At 45.7% G+C, this 27,687-nt stretch overlaps 1 protein-coding gene across 1 annotated transcript in view; it reads right to left on the minus strand.

Annotated features, from left to right (window-relative positions):
- PSMG4 (proteasome (prosome, macropain) assembly chaperone 4) overlaps positions 1-3,155 on the minus strand; it is a 28,821-nt gene extending 25,666 nt beyond the window's left edge. The window contains exon 1 of the mRNA XM_006870574.1: positions 3,139-3,155. Coding sequence (XP_006870636.1) covers positions 3,139-3,155 — 17 coding nt within the window. The remainder of the gene's footprint in view (positions 1-3,138) is intronic.
- Between the last annotated feature and the right edge of the window lie 24,532 nt (positions 3,156-27,687).

The following is a 27,687-nucleotide window of genomic DNA, read 5'->3' on the forward strand; positions in this document are numbered from 1 at the left end:
TACATGATAGGATGAATGTAAAGTTGATGTTCTCCCATGTAAACAATCACATAATTCACAATAAAACATTAAAACTCAAAAACAGAAACCAAATCAAATTCATTGCCATCAAGTCAGTTCAGACGCATAGCAATGCTGAATAGGGTTTCCAAGGAGTGGTTGGTGGATTTGAACTGCCGACCTTGCAGTGCAGCGCTTTATCCCATAGCACTTCCTAATAAACATTCAGACTGGCTCTCCCTCTGCATTTGTTTTCTGGAAGAACCAGCTTGGGAGAGCTCCTTCTGGGCCTTTTCCAGTCTCCTTTTCCGCAACTCTGAACAATTTTGTCATGATGATGAGTTTGCTCAATAGCTGATCTCCAAGGGAAATGTCTTACAGCCAATCTTGCTTTTCCTAGAGCTTCATGCACGGTCAGCTGCTACTGACCATCACATCCTAACTGGGCCTTGAGCTCATCACCTTTTCTCTTTCCTCCCTCCTGCCCACGCCTGCTTCCCATGCTGTGGCCTCTAAGTTTGTAAGTAGACCACCTCTCCCCCTTGCTTCTCACCCAATAATATGAAGACTTTTTTTGTTGTTTTAACTTCTTATTTTGGTTGGGTGAATCTGTTTTCCATTCAATGACACATACACATTTTGTTTCATACCATTGATTGAATCCTTACAATATCCCACTTCCTCCCTGGGTCTCCCATTTCCAGTTGTCCATTTTCCTAACCTTCTGAACTTTGCCTTTTGCCCTTTTGCTCTCAAATGGCTGTTTATTCTAAGGCATGCTCCCCTCCCTAGTATTATTGTTCCTCTGAAAGACCGGGCTGCAAGGTTGGTGGTTCAAACCCACCAGCCACTCTCTGGAAGAAAGATGGAGCTGTCTGCTCCTACAAAGATTTATCCTGTGTAATACAGGTTCTGTTTTGCCATGTAGGGTCACTGGGAGTTAGAATTGATCCGACTGGGAGGTTTGGAGGTCTGGAGACCTGTCTGTTACTTGGCTGGAAATGGAGTCACAGGCAGACGCAAAGAGTGACTGAAGGTCACACTCTCAGGGGTCCCCCCAGCTTCTGTGTGACCAGCAAGCCTCGTCTTTTTTTTAATTTTGAGTTTTGTTCCACACTTTCGCCCAGTCTATCCAGGACCTTCTCATGCAATCCTTTTTGGAGCAGCTGGTTGGGGGAGTGAGTCACCATTTTAGTTCCTCTGGTCTTGGGGAGTTTTTTACTGGATTTCCTGCTTTCTCATTTCACTGACTTCCTGTTGGTTTTGTTTCCTATTGACAGAGAGATCTTTCTAGCACATGAATCTGATCAAGCTGCTGTAGTCAGCTTTCATTGAGTTAATCCTTAACTCATAGTGATCCTATGCACAAGCGAATACAACCCTGCCCAGTTCTTTGCTAGCCTCACGATTTCACAAGTGTTACAACAAGTGGGAAGGAGCTCTGGTAGCGTAGTGGTTACAAATCGGGCTGTGAGCCGCAAGGTCAGCAGTTCGAAACTACCAGCTGTTACGCAGGAGAAAGATGAGGCAATCTGCTCCCGTAAAGATTTCCAGCCTCGGAAACCCTGTACAGGGTCACTATGAGTCGGAACCAACTCCACGGCACATAACAACAACAACAACCACAAGTGGGACTCAGTTTTCTTTTTTCTCCTTTCAGAATGGCTCTCCTTACCCTAATTTGAAGGAGCTCTGGTAGCGTAGTGGTTACAAATCGGGCTGTGAGCCGCAAGGTCAGCAGTTCGAAACTACCAGCTGTTACGCAGGAGAAAGATGAGGCAATCTGCTCCCGTAAAGATGTACAGCCTCAGAAACCCTGTACAGGATCGCTATGGGTCGAAACCGACTCGACGGCACTTAACAACAACAACCCTAATTTGCCCTTAATTTCTGCCCAAACTCCGCTACCCTTCAGACCACCTCCCAGATGGGATCACACCTGTGGAATCTTACCTCGACCTGATCTGGCTCACAATTTTCTCAGGTCCCCAACCCCTTTGTCAAATGGCATCAACCAGCTGTCCAATTCCCCTAGGCTTTTTCTATACAGTACTCTAGGTTAAGCATTGGACTGCTAATCCTAAGGTCAGCACTTGTCAAAAACCCTGAATCGAGGGAACTTACCATCAATGGCTAAGATGTGTAGACTATGTTTGCTTTCTTAGACAACTTAAATTGTTTTCATTATTCCAAAGAATGATTGAAATGGGTATTCTAGTCACTGTGGTATGACCCCCCTAAAAAGAAACAAATTTGAGTAGAGGTATGTATTTTGCTGTTACATGCCCTTGAGTCAGTTCTGACTCATAGCAACCCTGTACAAGTTTTCTGAGGAGCAGCGGGTGAGTTTGAACCATCAACCTTGCAGTTCAAACCAACCTTATGGTTGAGTACTTATTCTACAGTGTCACACCAGAAATCCCAGAGTCATGCATAGATAGCTTGGCTGAGGTTCAGGCTGAAATGTGGAGGGAAAAATAAAGGTTAGTGAGTTGGTGAAAGGTAGGGAATAAAGGAGAAAGGAAGGTAGAGACTTGTCGAACATTAAAAGCTCTAAAAGCTGGTCAGCTAACTCTCCTAAAGCAGCTGCCTCAGCACTGTTAGCATTTTGTGCTCATTGTTTGCTTTGGGTGTGGGGGATGAGGCGGAAGTGTTCTGTGATGTGGAATGTTTTGCGGGACCCACTGGATGTGAGTGTTGTTGTTAGAGATTGTGGAGTCAGTCCTGAGTCAGGGTGAGCCATGCACAATACACAGAAATACCTCTGGTCCTGCGCCGCCTGCTGTGCCCGTGATGGGTGACCCACAAGCTGCTTCTCAGAAGCAGACCATCAGACCTTTCATGAGTGCCTGTCTTGGTCCAGAAACTCCCCTGAAAGGTGTTCAGCACAAGAGTACCATGCAGCCTCAACTGAAAGTGGAGCAGGACGGGAGTGGGGGAACTGTGAGGCACACCAGCTGGGAATCAAACCCAGGTCTCCACCTTTCACATCAACCTCCACAGCTCCCCCTTTTCATGCTACTTCCTCTAATCAAAACTCCTTCAATGACTTTGAGCCTCGTTGTCCTTGCAGATGACACACTCGGTCTACTCCTGTCTGTCTTCTAACCACACACTCCATTAGCTGACCCTACCCACTTGCGGTCGGTCGGCATCGCTGCACTGAAGCCCTGCTCCAGCTCACCTGACTGACCCCAGCAGAGAGGAGCTCTCCAGTTTGATTGGGCTGCTTTCCCTTGACCCTTCAGTTCCCCCCACCCCAGAGCAATAGTTTATGGGCCTCTTTTTGTTGTTGTTGTTGTAGTTTTCACCTATTTTCTATGATAGAGCAGTTTAAGGTTTACAGAAAATACAGTGAGTCCCGCATGTCCATCACCGTCTTGCCTCGATGGGGAGCATTTGTTACAGTTGACAGGCCAGCATGGTGCACTGTTCAAGTTGGTGGTTCACATTAGGGCTCACTGTGTTGTTTGTATCCACCATGAGACCACCCTGCAGATTAGCGTCACTGCCTGGAAATGCTGTTCACGTCACCTACTCACCCCTCCCTTCTCCCCCCGAGCCCCTAGAAATCATCATCTTTTTATTGGCTGTATCGTTTTTTTGTGGTTTCCCAGACTGTCATGGGATTGGAATGCAAAGGCCTCTTGACGTTCTGCCTTCCCTCTCAGTAAGTTCCTCAACAGTGGTGATGGGGTCTTTCCATAGGAGCGTAGGGCCCAGCAGTAACCCACTCCGACTCCGGACAGAGTAGACTGATTTGTAGGGTTTCAGAGCTAGTGAATCTTTACAGGAACACGCAGCCTCATCTTTCTCCAGCGGAACTGCCAGTGGGTTTGAATCTTTGACCTTTCTATAACAGCCCAATGTTGGTCCCACGGCGCCACGAGGGTCCTGCAGTTGTTAAATACCATTGAATTGGTTCCAACTCATAGTGACCTTGTACAGGATTTCCATGGAAATGGCTGGCTGGTGGGTTTGAACCAGTCTGATTAGCAGTCCAGTGCTTATCCTACAGTACTACACCAGGAGTTGTTAAGTGCCTTGGAGTTGGTTCCAACTCATAATGACCCTGTATGGGGTTTCCAAAGAGCAATTGGTGGGTTTGAACTGTGGCCCTTTTCAGTTCAAGCTGACCTTGAGGTCGAGTGCTTAACCTCTAGCACTACACCAAGACTCCAGTTGTTGTTTTAAAGTGCCATTGAGTTGGAGTTGGTTCCAACCCATTGCAACCCTGCATAGGGTTTCTGAAGAGCATCTGGTGAGCTTGAACCACTGACCTTTCCATTCAAATTGACCTTGCAGTCCAGCACATTAACCCACAGCGCCATACCAGGACTCCAGTGGTAGGCATAAAACTAATACAATCCTACTGCGGGTTCCACAGCCAAGTACTCAGCCAATTCAGCAGTCCCAGCAATCCCCCAAAGGCTAAATGGGAGTTTACAGTGCTATTTGCATAGCATTTTCAGTGTTTTAGGTTTGGGCTATAGGATCAGCATTAGACTGTGAACCACAAGGTCTGCAGTTCAAGACCACCAACTGCTCCTCGGAAATCCCGTACGGGATCACTGTGAGTCAGAACCAACTCAACAGCATGTGACAACAACAACAACAAGGTATTAAAAGTAATCTGTTGTATGCTGAGGAAGATGCTGCATTCTAACCCTATAACTTTCTGATAAAAGGCAAAACTATAGCTTCAATAAAAAGATTATAGCAACCCTGTATAGGGTTTCTGCAAGTGACTGGTGGGTTTGAACTGCCAACCTAGCAGTCCTGTGCTTAATCTTATCTAGAGACGATGTATAATATATAAGATGTTGCAGGCTATGTGCAAGCATTATGCCGTTTTATATAAGGAGCTGAGCATCTGTGGTTTTTTATCCATGGAGGTCCTGAAACCAATCCCTGGCTGTATTGGTAGAACGAAGTAAGTAGGAAACACATAGAAGCTGTAGGCTCCAGACCCAGCTCCACCACTAACTAGCTCTATGCGTCTGTGTCTGTGCTAAATCTCCCATCCCCTAAGTGTAAACTGAGAAGATTGGCTTAGATAATCGCTAAGGCTCCTTCCAGGGTTGATGCCCTATGAAGACCAGCTAATTGTGCAGAATGGTAACCAGATCTTCCAACAGGGCCCAGGCCCACGCAGGAGGTGTGGTTCTGCAGATCACCACTAGGTGGCAGGCGGGAAGGCGGGCTGGATGCAAAGCAGCTCTGCTTTCAGAAAGAATGGGTGGGTCCCTGGATTTCTACAGCTCTGTTCAGGGTCGTCTTTTCTCTAGACGCTGCAATTGTGGACCGTTTAAGTGAAGCAGCACATCCTATTGCCCAGACCTAAGGAGAAAAGAAGCGACCCTCCCAGCTTTCTGACTGGGTTTCAATCCATCCCCTCCTTTTTCTGCCTCAGGGAGAGCTTTCTTCTTTGTTTGGTGTGAATTTCACTTAGGTGAGATCAGATGACTGGTGGAAAAGGAGTCTGTGATGAGGATTCCTGTCAATGTCATTTCTGGTCAGAAAGGTGAGTCATGGGTTTATACTGAACATGTGCCAACAAAGCTGCCCCCCTGGGGCGTTCCAAGTGAAGTCAGTGGAGAAGCAAGACTTTCCCAGAAGGCTTGCAGTTTCACAGAATTCTTCATGAACAAGATCCTTAGATCTTTAGTGCAAATCAAATCCAAACCCTGTAAAATGCCACGCTTGTAACGTGGCATTAGAGTAGGTTAGGCCGTGGTAACATTTTCACCCTGAAATGCCAATGGTTCAATGCAACAAAATCTATTTCTAGCTCATGAAGGGGCAGGGCATCAAGTGGGAGGCTTTGCTTCTTAATGACCAAGCACCTCCTCCCAGCTTTCAGATCACAGCTGCCAGAGGGAGAGTGCTGGGTTAGCCTGTTGGTCTTTTACGCTCCCACCTAGCAGTGCCACATGTAGCCCACTGGGGGAGCTGCTGGGATGAGCGCCACTGTCGGCCTCCGTAACAGAAATGGAGGTTTACTGAGCATTCCAAGTCTGCAGTCATCCATGTGCCTCTAGTTCTTCCTCTGAAGAGCCGACTGCCTCGGTCCAGGAGACCTGGTCCTTGCTGCGTTCCCATGCCCAAGCATGAAAGCTACTTAGGGCTTTCTTGCATCCTAAAACGAAGTGATCATTGGCATTACTCCATATCTGCTCCCTAATGAAGCTCACCAAGCTCTCTACATTGAGCCCCTCCTGCAGGCTTCGCTCACACCGGTCCCCACTTCCTCTCACCTATCCCAGGACATCAGCTTAGCCAGGTGTACCTGTCTCCACTCTCCCATCGACTTCTATCTCTCTAGCTTGGTATCCCATTGACCTACAGACATACTGGTATTATTCCTACATGAAACCACATCCCCTAACTCCACATTCACCTTCCCAAGTGTCCTCTTCCTCCTTTAGCAGAACTCCCAGGAAGGGTTTCGGTGTCTGCTTCTCCTCACATTTTTGGGCTCACCCCATCAGGGGTTTCCTCTCCTGTACTCCACAAAGCACTCCAGACATCAAAGCCTGGGGCCACCTCTCAGTCAGCCCCTCCATCTGCCTTCCTCACAACCCAGCCTCTAGCCCTCTGGCTTCTCTTCTCTAGTCTTCTTGCTGTCAGCTGACCTCCTGCAGGCCCACCCACATGCTGATGACTGAATTTTGTGTCTCAGATCCTACAGCTTCATGAACTCCAAAGCCACAGTCACTGCCTACCCAGCATCCCCATGCACTGTGGGACCAAGAGCCCCGCCCCCCTCCACCCCCCCAGTCATTCCAGAACACAGCCCCTGTGTCCTTCAGCTGTTCGCATGAAAGCTTTGGCAGCTTTCTTGACTTCTCTTGTTCTTTCACCTGCCTCATTCAATCATCAGAGAACCCTGATGACTCATCCAGAATCAGGTCACGTCTCATCTCATCCACCATCGTACCTGCCTGGCTTGGTTGGGATGTTGTGGTTATTAAGTGCAGTCTAGTCAGTTCTGACCCATAGTGACCCTGTACAGGGTTTCTGAGGAGTGACTGGTGAGCTTGAACCACAGACTTTGTGGTTCAAACCGACTTTGCAGTCCAGCGTATTAACCCACAGCGCCACACCAGGACTCCCTGACTTAGTATACACACCTTCTAAAGGGTCTCCCTGCCTCATCCTCATCCCCTTACTGCCTAGTTTCAATGGAGCAACTGTTTAAAGATAACTTTTCCTCTTTCTTCATTTTTAAAATCAGAGAATTAGGTTCTCACACCAAAATTTCCTGTTCTGATCAGTATCTCTCTATAAAAGCCTTCCAGAATGCTGGATTTTCTTGTGCTAAAAGACCATGATTTTAGAAACAATATCTACTGTCAGACCCTGCCCCCAGAAGGCTGGTATTCCAGAACATTTCTGCATTTTCTCTGCCCCGTCCACCCTGCTCTTCACACACACACACATAACCTCCCTGTCTCCGCACACCAGCTTTCTCCCAGTCTCCACAAGTGCAGGCAAAACACTGCTGCCAGCAGCAGCTGCCACAGAGCACTTCATAGCACACAAAGGAAAAACCCTGCCCGAGTTGTGATGTCATCAGTCTTTGACACAAAAGGAAAACGAGACGATCTTATCAGTTCCATCCAGGAGGAAAAAGGCTTAAAGTAGATGGAACATGTTAAACCACTAGTACTCATTGACAGAACCAGTCACAGGGAGATTTTTCTATTAGCCCTTTTACAATTGGCAATACAGTGTCTTTACCAACCTCGTTTCACAATAGCCCTGCCCATTTCTCTGGCAGCAGGCAGCGCTCCCAGGGGCCAGAAGAGGCTGCTTTCTTCTCTCCACCCCAACCCTGCTGACTAGACTGGACTGGCAGAAGCCAACGTCTTCCCTCCCTGCGCCTCTGGCTCGGACAAGTGATGAGTAAAACAGACCCCTCCTTGTCCAGCTGGTCTGGCTTCCATACCCACTTGTTTTCAAAGAAGGGCCTGCGGAAGAGCCCATGACGGAAGAGGAAACCAGGAAAGAGATTTTCAACAAGATAGCAGTTAGGCCGTTGCAGAGGGCGGCCATTTGCCTCACCACTCCCCCATCCCACTCCACACCTGACACATGCTTCTTTCAGCACCTTCTGAGAGCCACTGAGCTCTGAGCAGCAGGACTTTAATCCTTAGTTCCAGACACAGTTTAGTACATTGCAGACAAGATCAACACAGCTCAGTAATTAGCAGTGGCTGGCAGGGTGTGGAGAGGGCGCCATGAGGGGTCAGCAGGAAACTGCTTAGCACCTTTCAGAAGAGAGCTGGGTTAGCAAGGCCCAGAGTCAGGGGTGAGGAGTTGTTAGGTGGAAGAAGAGAAGCGTTTTGTTCTGGGGCAGGGCAGGTAGGGGTGTGGACAACCCAGCCTGCAGAGTGCACAGTTACAGGGAAGGTTGTTGGCTAGTTTGTTGTTGTTGTGAATTGCCATCAAGTCAGGTCTGACTCACAGCCACCCTGTATAGGATTTCTGAGGAGCAGCAGGTGAGTTTGAACTGCCCATGTGTCCAGAGTGAATCCTACAGCGCCACACCAAGACTTGTTGTCGTTGTTGTTAAGTGCCGTCGAGTCGATTCCGACCCTGTATAGGGTTTCCGAGGAGCAGCTGGTAAGCTTGAACCGCCAACCTTGCAGTTCAAACTGCTTTGCAGTCTGGCGCATTAACCCACAGCACCACACCAGGACTTGTAGGTGGAGCCAATTTAAGGGTTTCCTGTAACCTCAGTTGAGCCTGACAAACTATTAAGAAGAGATGAGGTGCCCAACACAGGCATGGTTCACTGAGAGAAATATGGGGGCCTGAAACTCTGCTTCTTTCCCCACTGTGGAACCTCTTCCCCAACAGTGGGGATCAGTGAGTAAGATCAAAGAGGGGGACATGGGATACAGAGGCTGGCTTCATGAGAACACACAGGTCCCCAGGCCCAGGGGAGGACAGCAGACTCCTGGGCCACATTCAACCGAGACAGAAAGCAACTCAGACTAGGTCTCCAGAGCCAGGGGGCTGTGCAAGGGTCCCAACAAACTTCACTTTTATCTTTAACTACTATAATAAAAATTGGCAGGAATTCACCCAATTTCTAGTTGGAAATGGTTCCAAGCTTCACTTTCCCACATCTTGAAACATGGCCACAAGCAGTTCTGTGGCAAAAAGTCTCTCTCTCTCTCTCTCTCTCTCAACCCTAGGATCATCCAGGGAGAAGAGCACAAGCGTAACGTGGGACCTTATCCAGAGAAGCAGACACCAGAGATGGAGGCAGAGATGGGAATATGGAGAAATGGAGCAGCTGAGGACTCTAGACTCATGGAAAGAGAAAGACTGAGTGCTGGTGGCCAGGAGGCAGGCTTGCAGAATGTGCCCTTTGGTTGTTGAAATGATTATATATTCCTGAGTGTTTTTGTGTACAACCAAAAACAAAAAACCAGAGGGACTAGAAGCCAATACTGTTGAATGATGATGCACGGAGGGGACTGTAATCATTGCAATGAAATGATGAGTGTAAAACTGATGTTCTACCACGTAAATTATCATTTAATTCACAACAAAAAGCCTCTCTCTCTCAAACCTCAACAACTGTTGTTGTTATTGTTAAGTGCCATCAAGTTGATTCTGACTCAGCAACCCTGTATAGGGTTTCCAAGGAGCGACAGGTAAGCTTGAACTGCTGACCTTGTGGTTAGCAGTCCAATGTTAACCACTGTGGACACCCTAAGATCCTAAAACAGGCTTTGCTGGACTGAAGTGAGACAGACCCACTGAAGGTAAAGAATAGGAAAGCTCTCTCAAAGCAAAATTCCTTGAAGAGTCAATTTCCAGGTGCCTTTGTGCTGTGCCATTAATTACTCCGTTCCTGCAACCAACTAAAGTGAAACCCCATGTGCTTTGTTTTGATGCTATCTCTTAAGACATTCACATGGCCCTAAGTCTGAAGACCCAATACTTTGGACTCCTGAGAGCTGGCCACCTTGAGGATGATGCTCATATGGCCCTTAATGACCCAGTGAGGTGGTACAATAGCCAAAGGCCACCCAATGATGTACATCACCCACTTTTGCTGTCCTCTCCCCAGAACATCTTCTCACTACTTTTAGATTGAAACTGCCTGATTTAAATCATATCCGTTCACAATAAACTTATTCTGGTGTTTCTCTGCACACTCTGGGGTTTTTGATCTCTCCTCATGCCTGGTCACTGGTACAAAGACAGAGACTTAAACCAATGGAACAGAATTGAGAATGCAGTAGTAAATCCAGCTGATCTTCGACAAAGGGATAAATTCCATCCAATGGGGGAGAGACAGTCTCTTTGACAAAGGATGCTGGCAAAACTGGTTAACTATTGCAGAAAAATGAAACAGGATTCATACCTTATAACATACACAAAAATGAACTCCAAATGGATCAAAGACCCAAATGTTAAAACGTATAAAGTTCCTGGACAATGGCATAGGGACAAAGAGCAGGGGGTCTTAATTTCAGATATAAGCATACTATCAAACATACTAACAAACAATAGAAGATCAACTAGATTCCTGGCACCTCCTAAAAATTAAGTCTGGGTGAGACCAAGATGGCAGACTAGGTAAATGTGCTCCTCAGCCTCTCTGCTAGGATGACAGGGAGACGATGAAACACACAGACAATAGTTCTGGAACCCTGAGCTTTGGAGGGAATGCTGGGAAGAGAGGCTAAGTGGGGGCAGCATAGGAGGGAGACAGACTGGTGAAGGGTCTCCCAGTCAGACTCGACTGGGACATTTTGAATTTTGCTGGCAGCTTCAGTGACCAAAGCTTGGCAGCACAGATTCATGCTGGGGACTAGCAACAGGAAAGGTGTGCATCTTTCTTATTCCCCAAGTTCCCCTGATCACCATAGGTATGGTCAGCCTCCTCCTCCATCCACTCCCAGTAGCTCCCTGCTGTCAGGGAAGGCCACAGCCTCCAGGTTATATGCCATACCAGATTGAGGCGGGCACTGATGATGATGCTTGGTGTCTTCTCCAGATACACAGAGATCACACACAGTCACCCAGTGGGCCTTGGTACCTGTTCCAGATACACACAGATCCCAGAGTCACCCAATGGGCCTTGGTGCCTTCTCCAGATACACAAAGATCCCAGAGTCACCCAGTGGGCCTTGGTGCCTGCTCCAGATACATGGAGATGGCAGAGTTGCCCAAATGGGCCTTGAACTGACCCAGCCTCTGGTGACCCTCTTGTCCAGACAGACAACGTCTGGGCCTATAGGAACTCCATTTAGGATTGGGATGGCACCATCTCGCTCCTCCCCAACCACTGTGTGAGCATCTTGGTGAACAGGAGCCATCCAACCCTAACCTGAGTCTTCTCTCTGGATCTGGTACCCACCTACACTGTTTTTATTTTCCTCTTTTGCTGTATTTCTTTAGTTACTCCTCCTTCTTCTTCTTCCTCTCTCCCTTGTTGTTGTCAGGTGCCATCAAGTCGGAACTGACTCATAGCGACCCCATGCACAGCAGAACAAAACAATGCTCGATCCCTAGCCTTTCCTTTTATCATTCCTGCATCTGCTTTAATTTTATTTCCTGTCTTCTGTTTCTCTTTCTAACTTCTCTTCATTCTGTTTTTCCTCATGGTCTTTCTTTGCTACTTTCTAGCCTCTTTCTTTTTTCATCTTCCTTCTCCCTGATTTTGTCTAGTGTTTTTCTTGTTTTTCCTCATATTTTTCTTTTCTAGAACTCTCTTTTTGCTGTCTCTCTTTCTCTTCTTAGAAATTATATTGTTTTTCTCTTTTTGTTGCCTGGATTTTTTCCCTTTACTATTATTTTTTTTTTCACTACTGTTTGCTTGGTTTTATTTTCTTGTGTGTGTATGTTTTCTCTTCTTGCCCCACCCCAAAGGAGACAGAATCCATGCCTATATAGCTCAGGCACAACTGTACACTCTGCAGTTTGACCCACTGGGCAAAAGTCGGTACCAGCTTCTCTGCCAACTGAGCAACAGCCAACAGCAGCCAAACCCACCCTAAACTGAGCTGCAGGAGTTGTAAATGTAGGACTAGATACACACTAATGTACTCTGAAGACCTCCACCAGGAGACAGTTGATGAGAACTTGTGAACACACCAACATCGAATCATCAGTCAAGTACATTCACAATGACACCACAATGTCCCAGAGACAACCGTTTCCATTCACATGAAGAAACAAGAGAGAGGGCTTCCAACAAATGCCTAAGATGTGGCACCAGTAAATGCTTCTGAGGAAGGAAACGTCATGGATATACCTGAGAAAGAATGCAGAAGACAACTTAAGACAGAGCCATTGCCATGCTGCAACGAGTTTCAATGACTGGTAAGACTGAGGAATTCGCACTGACCGCCTAAGACAGGCAGCGTCCCTTAAACAAACAATAAATAAGGAGGATTCAGATGCAGACCATGCAGACCCGTTCAGGAGGCCAAGCCCCTGTGGGCCCAAGCGTTGTTGACCGTCCAAACCATAGGCTCTGAGGATCAGACTTTAGCTACCTAGTAGACATAGCAAACTGTCCCTCATCTGATTATTCAGTAATGCTTGTTAGTAATCTCATACATGAGCCCTGGATATCCACAGACAAATGTAAAAACCTTCCCTAAAAGCCGAGACTGTAAATTCCAAAAAGGCAAGTCCCACCCCCCATCCAAAAAAAAAAAAAAGCTAAAGAGGATAGAGAGAAACAATGTAAACTGATGATACATGGCGGGGAGAATGATCAATGTAATGAAACAAGCTATATGAATGGTTGAATGTGAAGCTGATGATGTGCCCTGTAAACTTTCACTCAATGCAAAATAAAAACATTTAATTAAAAAAAAAAAAAAGAATGCAGAAGAGTGGTGTTTAGGTACTTTAAACAGATGCAGAAAAAGATTGAGAAAAGGGAAAGAAACCTGGGGGGTGAGAAGAAATCAGGAAAAAATTTCAAGAACAAACTGGCAACTTAAATGAAACATTTGAAATGAGACATATCCAAATACCTGGTGGAACCGAATTACTGAGCTTGAAGGCTAAGGACCATAGCTTGGGGCATCTGGATCAGTCATAACAGATGATATTGTGTGTCCTATTTTGGTGAATAGTATCTAGGGTTTTAAAAGGTGATGCACACAATGAAATGATATACGATAGGATGAACGTAAAACTAATGTTCTCCCATATAAAGTACCACATAATTCACAATAAAACATTAAAAAAAAAAACCTGATGCACAGCTATTGGTTTCTTCCCATCTGGAATGAAACCAAACACACTGTACTGATAAGGATACCTTTTTAACCACTCTCAGTGGTCACCTTTCAACCCAATAATAGATTGACCTGTGAAATCAAAAATAACATCTGTAAGAATGTGCTTCTTAGAGCAATCAACTCTGTAAAACCAAACCGGCAACATTTGTCCCCAAACAATAAGAATGCAAGGAAAGGCAGGCCAAGTGGGGGGATGGAAGCCCAGAAGGCAGGGTAGAAATGGGAGGGGGAGGGGTGCTGACACATCATGGGACAGCAACCAATGTCACTCAGCAATCTGTGTATAGATTATTGAAGGGGGGAGTAGCGTAGTGGTTATGAATTGGGCTGCGAACCTTAAGGTCAGCAGTTCGAAACTACCAGCAGCTCCACGGGAGAAAGATGAGACTTTTTGCTCCCATAAAGATTTACAGCCTCAAAAACCCTGTACAGGGTCGCTATGGGTCAGAACTGACTCAACGGCACTTAACAACAACAGCAAGCTTCCACCTAAAGCATAATAAAATGTTTTTAAAAATATCCCTGGCCACCTAAGACCAGGTCAGCTCCTCAGACAACTGTCTTCCTCTGGCTCCTTTCAGTGGCCCACACTGGAAGGGTTCTGGGTTTCCTCCACTGCCGGTGCCTTCTTTCTCTGTCACCCAGCTACCCAGAGCCCAGCTACACACATTGGCTTCCGTACCACCAGCCCCTGCTGCCTCATTGCCCCTATGTTGCTGTAGTTGTTGGGTACTGTCCTGGATGGGTTCCTTAATTCTCTGTAACAGCTCACAGCATTCACTGAGACTGTCTGTCACCTGTACTTAGGTACCCACTTATTGTAACCAGAGACAATACATGTGAAGAGATGCATCAGGCAAGATCTGGGAGGGGGCATAGCAGCACAAGGTTGTCATTGTCTCTAAGGGCTTACCACATCCCTTCCCCTGCCTGGATGGTCTCACTAATCCTGGGAGCCCCAAAGAGAAAAGTTTCAAAGTCTGGAGTCCCCTGGCCGTAGGGACCTCAATGAATATGCATGAACGGACTTTTACTACATAGCTATGACCATCCAATGAATGAATATGAGTGACTACAACATGCCCCCTCCCTTCCTAAGGCCAGTAGAGCCCTACTTCTTTATACTTGTTTCTTTATACTTGTTTAAATCTGACTTGGCTGGTTTTACAAACACAAATTCAAACTCCACAAACTGACTGTCATCAAATGAACCTTGACTCATACCAACCCTATATTGTTGTTGTTAAGTGCCATCAAGTTGGTTCTAACTCACAGGGACCCTGTATAGGGTTTCCAAGGAGTAGCTGGTGAGCTTGAACAGCCGACTTTGTGGTTCACACCGACCTTGCAGTTTAGTGCTTTATCACCAGCCACTCCTTGGAAACCCTATACAGGGTCACCATGAGTCAGAGGTGACTCCATGGCACTTAACAACAACATATACATACATATGCGCTATGTGACCACCACAACTTTCCAAATGTTTCCCATCACCTCAAACAAACTCAGTACCCCTTAAGCAATGTCTCCACTTCCCTCTCCCAGTCCCAGGTAACCACTAACAAACATTATTCTCCATGCCTTCGCTTCTTCCGAGTATTTCATGTAAGCGGAATCAGACAATTGTTGTCTGTCTGTGACTGACATTTTACTCAGCTTAATGTTTTCCAGGTTCACCCATGCCTCAACGTATGTCTCAATTTCTCTTCATAGCCGGCATTGTCCAAAATTTTAATGTTTCAGTTGATACTTAAAATCAAGATGGGACTTTATTTTGTGAACTTCTAGGAGAACAAGCACACACGTATCTAGGGAAACCCTTTTCTAAGGTGGTGTGTACTTTTTTTGGTGGGAGAAACCCACTTGCACATTCGTGGTATGCCCACACAGTTGAGACTGACCAAGCGACCCACCTGAAAGGGGCCAAATGCCTCGGTTCAAATGGAGCAGTGAGAGACTGGAGGGCTTCCCAGCTTTCTGTGGCTGGGCTCCTGGGACCTGACAGAGTCTTGCAGGCACTCTGCCAGGTCAGGGGTGGCTCTTCCGAGGGTGGGTGTCCAGGCCCTGTCCTTGTCCTGAATGGTTCTGCAGTCCCTGCTCCATCTCTGGACACATCCTCCTTCCCTGGAGGGTGGCAATGCAGGAGCTGTTTAGAGGGGTCTTCTGTTTCAGGGGCTGTTTAGAGGGGTCTTCTGTTCCAGGGGCTGTTTAGAAGGCTCTCCTATCCCAGGGGCTGTTTAGAGGGGTCTCCTGTTTCAGGGCTGTTTAGAGGGGTCTTCTGTTTCAGGGGCTGTTTAGAGGGGTCTTCTGTTTCAGGGGCTGTTTAGAGGGGTTTTCTCCTCCAGGAGCAGAAGAAGAATTCCCCCGCCAGTCCATGATGGCCCGCCTGTGGAAACAGCTGTGAGCCCAGGAGAACAGGGTGTAGGCCAAGGGATCAATGAAAAGACTCAGTGACAACACTTCCTTCATTCAGCTCCTGCAGCAAACATAGACTGGGGCCATCTGTGTGCCAGGCAGGGGCGGAAAGCTGGGACACAAAGATGCCCTTGAGAAAGGCAACCCCACCCACCCATCCCACTTTCCTCCCCCAGCCCCCAATACTGGGCTGACACATGATGAATGCTTCTCAGTCCCCTACCCACAACATCATGAATGCTTAAAGAACCCAGACTGAACTTACATGTCTGTTGTAACAGCAAAAGAAGCAAAACACCAGAAGACAAACATAGAGACCACATGATTCTGGACCAAAGTGTTGGGAAGAAAATGAAAGTCAGGGGTCAGAACTGAACAATATCGACACTTCGGTGCTATTGGCATGAGAGGGAACATAGGAGCTGGCTTGTTGTAAGTGGGAAAGCACAGAGGTTGGGGCAGGCAGTCTGGGCTGCTAACTCAGCCTACGTGTGGGCCTTGTAGCAGGTTTCTTTCTTTCTGATATATAAAATCCAAATGCATACATTTAAAAAGGCCAAAACCAAGCAGAACTAACTTGCCTGCCTTGCTAGACATCAGGATTGTTGTTAAGTGCTGTCTAGATGATTACAACTCACAGCGACCCAGTATAGGGTTTCTGAGGAGCGGCTGATGAGCTTGAACCACCGACCTTGTGGTTCAAACCAACGTCCTGCGCTTATCCTACAGCACCACACCAGGACTCTAGACATCAGAATTGTTGCTGTTGTTGAGTGTCATCGAGTCAGTTCCTACCCATAGTGACCATGTATAGGGTTTCTGAGGAGCAGCTGGTAAGCTTGAACCACCAACCTTGTGGTTCAAACCAACTTTGCAGTCCAGCACATTAACCCACAGAGCCACACCAGGACTCCAGATGTCAGGATAGTGGTTGCTTTTCTGGAGAGATAGTGAAGGATAAACACATGACTGACTGTAAGCTGCACAGTAGGTGCTGGGCTAGAGACACATAGGGAGCCCCCCGAGGGGGAGCTCACAAAGGCTCCCTGAAGAGAGAGTGACAGAGAAGTCCGAAGGCAGACAGGTGGGAAAGGTCTGGGCTGTGACAATTCCGGCCACCAGAGGAGAGGAGGTCAGTTTAGGGGCTGCAAGTCCATCAGAAGGGGCTTTCCGACTAGGCAATGCTGAGAATAAACAAGAGGACACAGGTTGAAGACTATAGGAGGTGCTTACAGGGACCGAGAAGAGATGGAAGACAGACAATGATCACAGGCATGGAGGAAAGGGTGGAATGGGAGTCAGCAAAATATCCTCTCATGGAAACCTCTTGGTTAAGTGCCCACTTGAATAGGTGACTTTAGTTTGGGATGGCTGGTCATCTGAGTGAATTCAGCAAAGAAGTCTCATTCTAACCAAGTGGTTCTATGTTCTTTGCTGACCCGGACTATAGGTCCTCCTCCAAGAATCCAGAACAAATCACAAATTGTTATAATCTCTACAATGACTACTCAAAGGCTTTCAATTGTATGGATCATGACAAGTTATGGACAGTATTGCGGAGAATGAATAATCTGGAACACTTCATTGTGCTCATGAGGAACCTTGTACATATACCAAGAGCAGTTCGAACAGAACAAGGGAACACTGATGAAGATTTAAGACCACAGCCTTCAATATGGGTTGTACCTCAACATAAAGAAAACAAAAATCCTCACCACTGGATCAAAAAACAACAATGGAGACATGATTGAAGTTGTCAAAGACTTCATTTTGTTTGGATCAATCATCAACACTCATGGAAGTGGCAGTCAAGAAATCTAATGACATACTGCATTGGGCAAATCTACTGCACAAAATCTCTTTTAAAGTGTTGAAGAGCAAAGACATCAGTTTGAGGAGTAAGGCGCGCCTGACCCAAGCCATGGTATTTTCAATAACCTCATATGCATGCGTCAGTGAATAAGGACAGTTGGACAGTGAATAAGGAAGACCATAGAAGAATTGGTGCATTTGGGTTATGGTGTTGGGGGAGAATACTGAAAGTACAATGAGCTGCCAGAAGAACAAACATGTCTGCGTTAAAAGAAGTACAGCTAGAATGCTCCCTGAAGTCAGGATGGCCAGACTTCATCTCTCATTGTTGTTGTTGTTGTTAAGTGCCATGGAGTCGGTTCCAACTCATAGTGACCCTGTACAGGGTTTCCGAGGCTGTAAATCTTTACGGGAGCAGAAAGCCTCATCTTTCTCCAGTGAAACTGCTGGTAGTTTTGAACTGCTGACCTTGTGGTTGGCAGCCTGACTTGTAACCACTACAGTACCAGAGTGCCTTCTTGATTAAGGTTGTTGTTGTTGTTGTTAAGTACCGTGAAGTCACTTTCGACTCATAGTGACCCTGTACAGGGTTTCCAAGGCTGCAAATCTTTACGGGAACAGAAAGCTTCATCTTTTTCCTGCGTAACAGCTGGTAGTTTCGAACTGCCGATCTTGAGGTTAGCAGCCAGATTTGTAACCACTACGCTACCAGAGCTCCTTTGTTTAAGGTAATCTACCCAAAATATGGGATAATATAAGGAACCCTGGTAGCACAGTACATTATGAGCTAGGCTGCTAATTGCCAGGTCAGGAGCTTGAATCTGCCAGTTTGAATTCTGCTCCCATAAAGATTTACAGCCTCGAAAACCCTGCACGGGGTCGCTATGAGTCAGAACCGACTCTAGGGAACATAACCACCACCATCATTCTATGACAATGATTATTAAAAAAACGGTTTCCAGTCAGTCAAGTTTAACTCATGGCAGGGGAGAGCTGAGCTCCACAGGGTCTCCAGTGGCTTATTTTTAATAAGTAAACCACCAAGGCTTTCTTCCCAGGCACCTCTGGGTGGGCTCAACCCTCTGGCCTTTCATTTAGCAACTGAACTCATTAATCATTGCACCACCTGACAGTCACAGCGACCAATGGCTGGGCGCCTGCCTCGCACCAGGCGTTACCTATGCTGCGCACTGTCAGTGCCCACATTAACCAGACCACAGAAATCTGGGGTTTCCTTGCCCTCACCATTTCATCACCTTTGTGATTCCAAATTCTGTGGTCTTCCCACTCCACTCGGCTTCTCTGAATTCACTGCACAATCTGGGTTCCCCTAGGAAATCCTTTCTAGGTTCCCTCTGAATTAAGACGTGGCTCATGTATTCCTGACATGGCAGGGGTTCTGCGTTTTCATACCCCTCTGGGCCTCCCACAGGGCCTGGTTTTGAATCCAACAAGAACAGCATCCACAGCAACCTAACACCTCTGTATATAATACCTGCCCAAACAGACACAATTCCCACCCACTCCCAGATGCTGGCTACACCTGGATGGAAGCCCAGCTGGGACTAAAGACTGAGCAAGCCACTGCCTAAATACTCGCTTCTTCAGATCTGCACCAGGGATATAGTAGTATCTGCTCTTGTTTTATCTTCAGAAGCTGAAGCTCAACTAGGACTCAGCTGAGAGAGTACAGGGCGTATCCTGTAGGCCCTTCAAAGGTTCAGGTTGTTGTTGTTACGTGCTATCAAGTTGGTTCTGACTCTTAGCGCCTCTGTATAGGTTTTCTGAGAAGCATCTGGTGGGTTTGAACCACCAACCTGTGGTTCCCAGTCCAGGGCTGATCCTACAGCGCCATAGGTAGAATAAGCTACATCGTCTGTAAGCAGTCCTGTGTGATAAAGTCAGTTGTCTTCTCACTGTTAGACCCCCTATGGGAGTCACAGAGCTCTCTACCCCCTACACCCTATCTCCCCTCCACACTCACCTGAGAAAGCCCTGGCCCCTGCCACAGAGGAATTCTCACAGTGTTGGCCCAGTGGGTGCCACACTGTACTCAGGAGTTGAAGCTGAACAGGGTCCTTTTCCAGGAATTGGCACATGGGACCCACAGAGATTCAGTCTCTCCTTTTGGGTGATTGTACCTGTAACAAAGGAGGCTTCAAGTGGAGGTGTGTAAACTGGGGGTGCAGGAGGACCTTCAAGGGGTCCCAGGTCATGAACAGCTTTCATGGGTGGTGTTTCCAGACCTAGGACCTACACGTGCTCTCTGTCCTAAGACTGACTGGCTAGCCTTCTGAGAGGTGACTTTTCAATTCACCAACCGCACTCCTCCTCCTCATCAGAAGAGAGGCTACTCTGTGCTTTGGACTCGTACTCAGGGCTCAGGTCCAGAGAGCCTTTTGCTCCCAAATAAAGGGAGGATTCAAACGAAATTGCTCCTGAGTCTCAGGAGAGCTAGGCAAAGCAGAGAGAAGTCAGTGAGGGGACAGAGGGCAGAGCTTGTTCCAGTGGAATCAACCCTGACAGCCTCAGCGCCACAGCCTAGCTCTCAGAGTCAGAAAGACCTTGTATGCATGGAGGGAGAATTAGGATGTGATGGAACAGAATTCTGAAAGCTTCATAAGAAAAGTGTTGGATGTTTGGGATAAAGGAAAAAAAGATGCACACCAGAGGGGGAAAAAAAGGCAGACAAACCCATACAAAGCAGAAACCATTAAGTCCTTTGTTAACAAAAAAATCTAGTTGAATTATATGTAGAAACATGTTAACAACCATGGTAACAAAAACATGGCATCACATTTTACGTTTATTTCTATGATAATAAAATTTAAGGTGGCAGTTAATGAAAAGGGAAGACAAAACGAACGTTTCACATATATACACATATCCACATATCCATCCATCCACCCACATATACACACACATACACACCTATACAAATAAACACATAAAGACACACACGCACACTTACACACACATGTGCAAGAGTCTAGCAGCCGTGTCTCGAGAGATAGAATATTTAAACAACCTGCGATGCTGGGAGCCAGCCCTGGTGGCACAGCGGTTAAGCAGTCAGCTGCTAACTGAAAGGTCAGCAGTTGAAACCCCTCAGCCACTCTGCGTGAGAAAGGTGTGGCAGTCAGCATCTGTGACGCCCCAGGGGCAATGCCACTCTTTCCTATAATAAGACCACTATGGGTTGGAACCAACTCTGTGGAAACAAGTCTGGTTTGTCTTTATATGGCTACTGATTTTAAACATTTGGGAATCTGACAATTGGAATGTAGCCAAAAGATAATATTGTGGATAGGGAAACTGAAGCAAGAGAGGGTATACACTGGCCCTTGGCTCCATGGAAAATGAGTCCCCAACAGACCCTGGCCTCAAGTGCACAGGTCCCCAGGTTGGGCTTCCTGTGTTCCTCCAGGAAATAGCACTCAGATTCAAGACTATGGTGGGAAAGAGGCAGATGTTATGGTGTTAACCTTGAGAGTCAGAGAGTGACCTCTTACAGATACTTCTCTCAGGGAGGTATTTGGATGAGGTCCCTTCTAATGTCCATTCCAAGTCTCAGATTCCCTGACTGTGAATTAAGGTGTTTTGCATAGAGCTACAGTGAGAGCTTAAAGAGGGAGATCTGTGGCATAAATCATTTGAAATGAACTTTTATGCACAAGGGTACCCTGATGGTATTCTAGTTCACCAACAACCCTGGGCACCATTTACTGAAACAGCTTCATTCACTGAAACAGCTATTTATGCACGTAAAAACCACCCTGTGCAAGTCCACATGCCCAGTGTCCCACCAATTAGTCTGTACTTCAGACAATAATGATCTTGACTATGAAGATGATGACGACCATTGGTTCTTTTATTCACTGGTAGAAACAAACACATGGTCTTAAATTCTTTACGCATAGAAACATGGCAAGCCTAGGACAGTCTCAGACTTTGTATTCACTTATAATTAACTAAAAATGTGTTGTTATTCAAAGAGGGGATTAGTTTATCTTACAGTCCAGAAACAGAGGACTCTAGGACCATCAAGGAAGAAGTGCACAAGCAAAATTTGGGACCCTATCCAGAGAAGCAGCAACACCAGAGAGGGAGGCAGAGATGGGGACATGGAGAGAGGGAGCAGCTGAGGACTCTAGATTCATGGAAAGAAAGGGGCTGAGTGCTGTCAGCCAGGAGGCAGGGTTGCAGAATGTGCCCTTTGGTTATTTAAATGATCATATATTCCTGAGTGTTTTTGTGTACATCCAAAAAAATAAACAACCAGAGGGAATAGAAGCAAATACTGTTGAATGATGATGCACGGAGGAGATTGTAATCATTGCAACGAAATGATGAGTGTAAAACTGATGTTCTCCCATGTAAACTATTACTCAATTTACAATACAAACTTAAAAAAAAAAAAGTGTTGTTGTTAAGTGCTGTCAAGTCGGTTCTGATGCATAGCATCCCTGGTGAGCTTGACCTGCTGACCTTTCGGTTCAAACCAACCTTGCAGTCCAGTGCATTAATCCTCAGTACCACACTTACTCACTCCTGATATTTAAAGTAATTTAAAATGAAAACGTTCCACCCCCCTTAAAGGATATTTAAACATCAAAGAAAGAATCATTTTAAATAAAACATGAGAATGATAGCAGATATCTAGAATCTGGAATGGCCTGGTTATAGAACTTGAGACTTCGATGGATTTTTTTAACATTCTGGCAGTCCAGGGGAAACCGCCACAGGAGAAGGGCACCTGATGCTCGTTGTTTGATTAGAAGACCTGGGGTGTGGCCAGTACCGACAAGGGCTGCTCCTTATATCCTTTAAGAAGCAAACTTGTTCCAAGTAGGGCCTCCTGGGAGGACTTACAACAAAGAGCTCTGGTACCGTAGTGGTTACAAGTTGGGTTGCTAATCTCAAGGTCAGCAGCTTTAAACTACCATCTGTTATGCAGGAAAAAGATGAGGCTTTCTGCTCCCGTAAAGATTTACAGCCTCAGAAACCCTATGCAGGGTCGCTATGAGTTGGAACCAACTCGACAGCACTTAACTACAACAAAGATCACTGGTGTGGCATTGTGGGTTAATGCACTGGACTGCAAGGTTGGTTTGAATCACAAGGTTGGCGGTTCAAACTCACCAGCTGCTCCCTGGAAATCCTATACAGAGTTGCTGTGGGTTGGAACTGACTCGAAAGTACTGGCTTGGGTAATGTCTTCGACAACAGCTTTGCACAAGGTGTGGCTGTTTCTAAATCCCCTTGGGAAAAGTTGAAGGCATAATAAAAACAAAAGCATGATTTGCCATGACCCTCGCCAACAATCCCCGCAGTACTCATTTGACCTGGGACTGGCATGTAAAAAGGAAATGGGAGGTCAGCATGGCCAGAATGGTCTGTTTCCCAGCGGGGTCATCGCAACAACCCTCTCAGAAGGAGTTAGGCAGCATTCTGTCAAGACTGATTCCGCAGCCCTGATGACCAGAGAGAAAATCAGACATTAAATGTTAGGGCAAAGTTGATGTTTTTAATGAAAACTGAAGTTTCTGATTATACATACAGACAGTCCTGGTGTGCTGCTGTAGGGCACGCACTGAACTGTTCAAACCCACAGCTGTTCCTTGGAAATCTAAACAAGCTCGCTATGAGTCAGAACTGACTCAACGGCACTTAACAACATATAGTCAACATCCATGAATAGTAAAATTCTCAATTTTAAACATAAAAGAAAAACGAAGACTTGCTTTGAAGCCTCCACCCAGTTTCTGCTGACTGGAGGATGAAATATTAGCAACGAAACAGTCTGAAGAGAAAGTATAGCTATTTCCTCTCTGTGACAGCAATTTCTCAATCACTAGGCATTCATGGTTAAGAGAAGTAAAGAAAAAAAGAAAAATTCAGTAGCGCTGAATGGATGGTCATTTTGAAAATGTAATCTCTTTGTATTCTAAATTTGAGAATTGCAAGATAGTATCAACATGACTAGCAGTTTGTGTGTGGTGATTTAGGATAAGCACTTGACTGCTAAACACAAGATTGGCAATTCAAACCCACCAGCCACTCCTGGGAAGCCCTATCCAGGCGGGCTATGAGTCAGAACAGACTCAACAGCACTTATCAACACTACAGATTTTGTAAATAAAGACAACCTTTACTAAAATGCACTGACTGACCATGAACTGAAGGAAAAGTCTGACACGAGCCAAAAAGAACGAGGCAGCACTTGGCTCCAAGGGCATCTTCATTGGGCATTCCATGGGTGGGATTCTTTGGTGCTCTGGCCTGGTCTAGACAACTGTGAACGCAGAGTTCTGGTTGGCCTAGTTCTTACCACAGAGTCCCTGGGTGGTACCAGTGATGAATGCACTAAGATGCTAATCAAAAGATTAAAAGTTTGAGTCCACCCAGAAGCACCTCAAAAGAAAGTTCTGGTAATCTGCTTCTGAAAAATAGGTCCTTGAAAACCCTATGACACACATGGGATCACCATGAATAAAGGCCAACTAATGGCAAGTGTCCTGGTAGTTTCTACCTCAAAGAGTTGTTGCAGGACTTTACTACAAATCAGGTGCTCTGTTGAGTGCTGAGCAGACAAAGGAGAAAGATTGTCAGAGTCACCACGCTCAGGAACCGAGACTCCAGCAGAAAAAAAATGGAGTTCAATCTATAATCCACTTGTGCAAGCAAGGGGAATAAAAGAAGACAGATGAATAAAGGAAGTTAAATCCAGGATGCAACTGCACATCCGATACTGACCTAACTATGAGGTATTGCATGATAATAGCAGCCTGGGTCCATACCGTGCAGACTTAAGAGGAGTTCAAAGCATGTTTTCTATTATCTCATCTTTTCTCATACCTCCCTATGGCATGAGACAGAGGGAAGCATGCTATTACACCCATTTAACAGATGAGAAATACAAGGTGGGGACATGTAGTGACTTATCCGAGTCTCAGAGCTGGCACTAGGGAACGATGGAGAAGGAAAATATAGATGCAAACTGTTCTTCTGAGTGAATTAAGCTGCTTTTTGTTAAGTTTAGAGTCTCTGGTGGCACTGAATGTTAGGTTTTGGGTTGCCAACTGTAAGGTGGGTGGTTCGAACCCACCAGCCACTCTGAGGAAGGAAGATGAGGTTGTCTAGTCCTACAACTATTCACAGCCTCAGAAAACTCTATATGTAGGGTCACTCACTCTAAATCAGACTGACTTGACAGAAATCGTTCTGGTTTTGGTTCAAACTCGAATTGTCATTGTAAAAATCGTAGCCTGTCCTGCAAGCCTTCTACTGCTAACGTGCAATGACTAGATATGTCTGGGAAGCAGGGAGCCTTGGTCTTCCTGTTCAGTATTACCTGTAGTTGAGTTACACATGGAAGAGCCCTGAGGATGGAAGCCATTTGTCACTGAAATATCTTCACTGTTTCCTGGCCATTGCTGTGAAGTAAAGGAGTTGTTTTATTGTTGTAGGTGGGGAACACTGTTCAGTTTGGGTTTTCCAAGAGAGCTGGCTTCTGACTTAGAAACCACCTTAGTGATGATGCTACAGTGACTAAAGAAATTCTTCTTAGACGGAGGTTTCCTTTCTTTCTTTTCTAAGCGTTTATTGTGAACTGAGTGATAGTTTACGTGGGAGAACATACATTTTGCCCTCATCCTATTGTATTTCATTTCATTGCAGTGATTACAATCCCTTCTGTGCATCATCATTCAACAGTATTTGCTTCTATTCCCTCTGTTTTTTTGGGGGGAGGGTGGTTTTGGGATGTACACAAAAACACTCAGGAATATATAATCATTTAAATAACCCAAGGGCACATTCTGCAAGCCTGCCTCCTGGCCACCAGAACACAGCCTTTCTCGTTCCATGAGCCTAGAGTCCTCAGATGCTCCCTCTCCCCATGTCCTCACCTCTACCTCCATCTCTGGTGTTGCTGCTTCTCTGGATAGGATCCCACATTCCACTTGTGCTCCTCTCCCTTGATGGACCTAGGGGGTCCTCTGTTTCTGGACTGTAAGATTAACTACTATGCCCTTTTGTTATAAAACGTCTACCTTTACAATTGTGACCATCTCAATTAGTCATGATCACAATTACTCACTTTTGAATCATAAGAATCTTATCCCCATCCATTTGACCTAGCTTTGATATTTTAAAGATCACAACTCCATTAAAAGAAGATAAAAAATTTTTGATAAAGGAAACAAATGTAAAATGCTACAATTTGACAAATTTGACCTATACTTATGGATGTTGTTGTTGTTAAGTACCGTGGAGTCCGTTCTGACTCATAGTGACCCTGCACAGGGCTTCCCAAGCTGTGAATCTTTACGGGAGTAGAACACCTCATCTTTCTTCTGCAGAACTGCTGGTAGTTTCAAACTGCTGACCTTGAAGTTAGCAGCCCGACTTGTAACTACTACACTACTTATGGAGGTAGTACCTCAAAATACCAACCGAGAGGGAAGAAGTCTTCATCCTACCCCCTCTATGTGCAGGGGTGATAGGGATGGGCAACTTAGACATTGGCTACCTAAAATGGGGGGCTATAAGGGCACAAAGTGACTGGCTTATAAGTTTTCAAGAAGAAGTTCGGTTTCAGAGTGTGTGAGAGAAGGTAAAATCCCCACTGAATGGTTTTCATCTTGTCTAGACAGGGCTGGTGAAAGGAGACAGGGATAAGATTCATATGATTCAATGCAATTGTCACAACTGTAAAAGTAGAAGTTTTGCAACATAAAGGGGGGAGTAGTTAATCTTACAGACCAATAAGAGGACCCTAGGGCCATCAAAGGAGCAGAGCATGAGCAGAATGTGGGACCCTAATCAGAGAAGCAGCAACACCAGAGATAGAGGCAGAGATGAGGACATGGAGAGAGGGAGCAACTGAGTACTCTAGACTCATGGAAAGAAAAAGCCTGTGAACTGGAGGCCAGGAGGCAGCCTTATGGAATGTGCCCTTGGTTGTTTGGATGATTGTATAGTCCTGAGTGTTTTGTTCTTTAAAAAAAAAAAAAAAAAGATTGTATAGTTCTTTTTATAAAAAAAAAAGAATGATAATAATCAGTTTGAAAAGAGTTCCTATTAGAACAGGATGAATTCTGCCAAAATTCTTATCATATTTACTGTGAAGAATGGTGAAATCATTGACAATTTATAAAAAGTTTATGGGGACAATGCTCCAAAGATATCAGCACTTTACAAGTCGATAACTCATTTTAAGAAGGAAAAAGACAATGTAGAAGATAAAGCCCACAGCAGCAGACCATGACATTAGTTTGTGAGGAAAAACATTAATCCTACCCCTGCCCTATCTGAAAATGATTTACAATTAATAGCAGAAACAATAGCCAACACCGCAGGCATGTCAACTGGTTCAGCTCACACAATTCCGACTGAAACAGCAAAGTGGAGCAAACTTTCTACTTTACGGGTGCCAAAGCCGTCATCCCCAGAACAGCTTTAGACTGGAGCAGAGCTTTCTATGGAAATTTTAAGCAAATGGAACCAAGATCCTGATGCTTTTCTTGGAGGAATTCTAGCAGGAATGGAAACTAGACTCTGTTAGCTCTCCCCTGAAGAAAAAACACAAACAAAGCAATGGCTACCAAGGGGTGGAAGTGGTTTAGGCAAAGCAACAGTGGACTGGCCAAGAGCATAGGTCATGGTAATTTGGCTTTGGATGCTCCAGGGCATCTTGTTTGTTGATTTTCAGGAGGGTCAAAGAAGTATGACATGTCCTTAATATGAGAGTGTTTTTGGAAAGTGGCTCAAAGCTTTAGCAGAAAAACACCCAAGGAAGTCTATGCCAGAGATTCCTCCTTCCTGCTCATTTCTCACATCAAACCAGGGCAAGTTTTGATGAAAGGTCACTAGGCAGCCATCCTACAGTCCTGATTTGGTTCCTTCTGACATCTTTTTGTTTCCCAATCTTAAAATGAGTGCAGCACATCCAAAAACACAGGGAATAGAAGCAAATACTGTTGAATGATGAAGCATGCAGGGGACTGTAATCATTGCAATGAAACGAACTAATGTTCCCCCATGTAAACTATCACTCAATTCACAATGAAAACTTTAAATAAATAAATGAGTACAGCATTAGCATCTGAGGAAGGCTCCTGACAACCTGTGGTATAAAGATGACACAACTTTGTTCGTTGAAAGTCAAGAG

Source organism: Chrysochloris asiatica, unplaced genomic scaffold (genome assembly GCF_000296735.1).
Source record: "Chrysochloris asiatica unplaced genomic scaffold, ChrAsi1.0 scaffold00144, whole genome shotgun sequence".
In the NCBI taxonomy this organism is placed as follows: Eukaryota; Metazoa; Chordata; class Mammalia; order Afrosoricida; family Chrysochloridae; genus Chrysochloris; species Chrysochloris asiatica.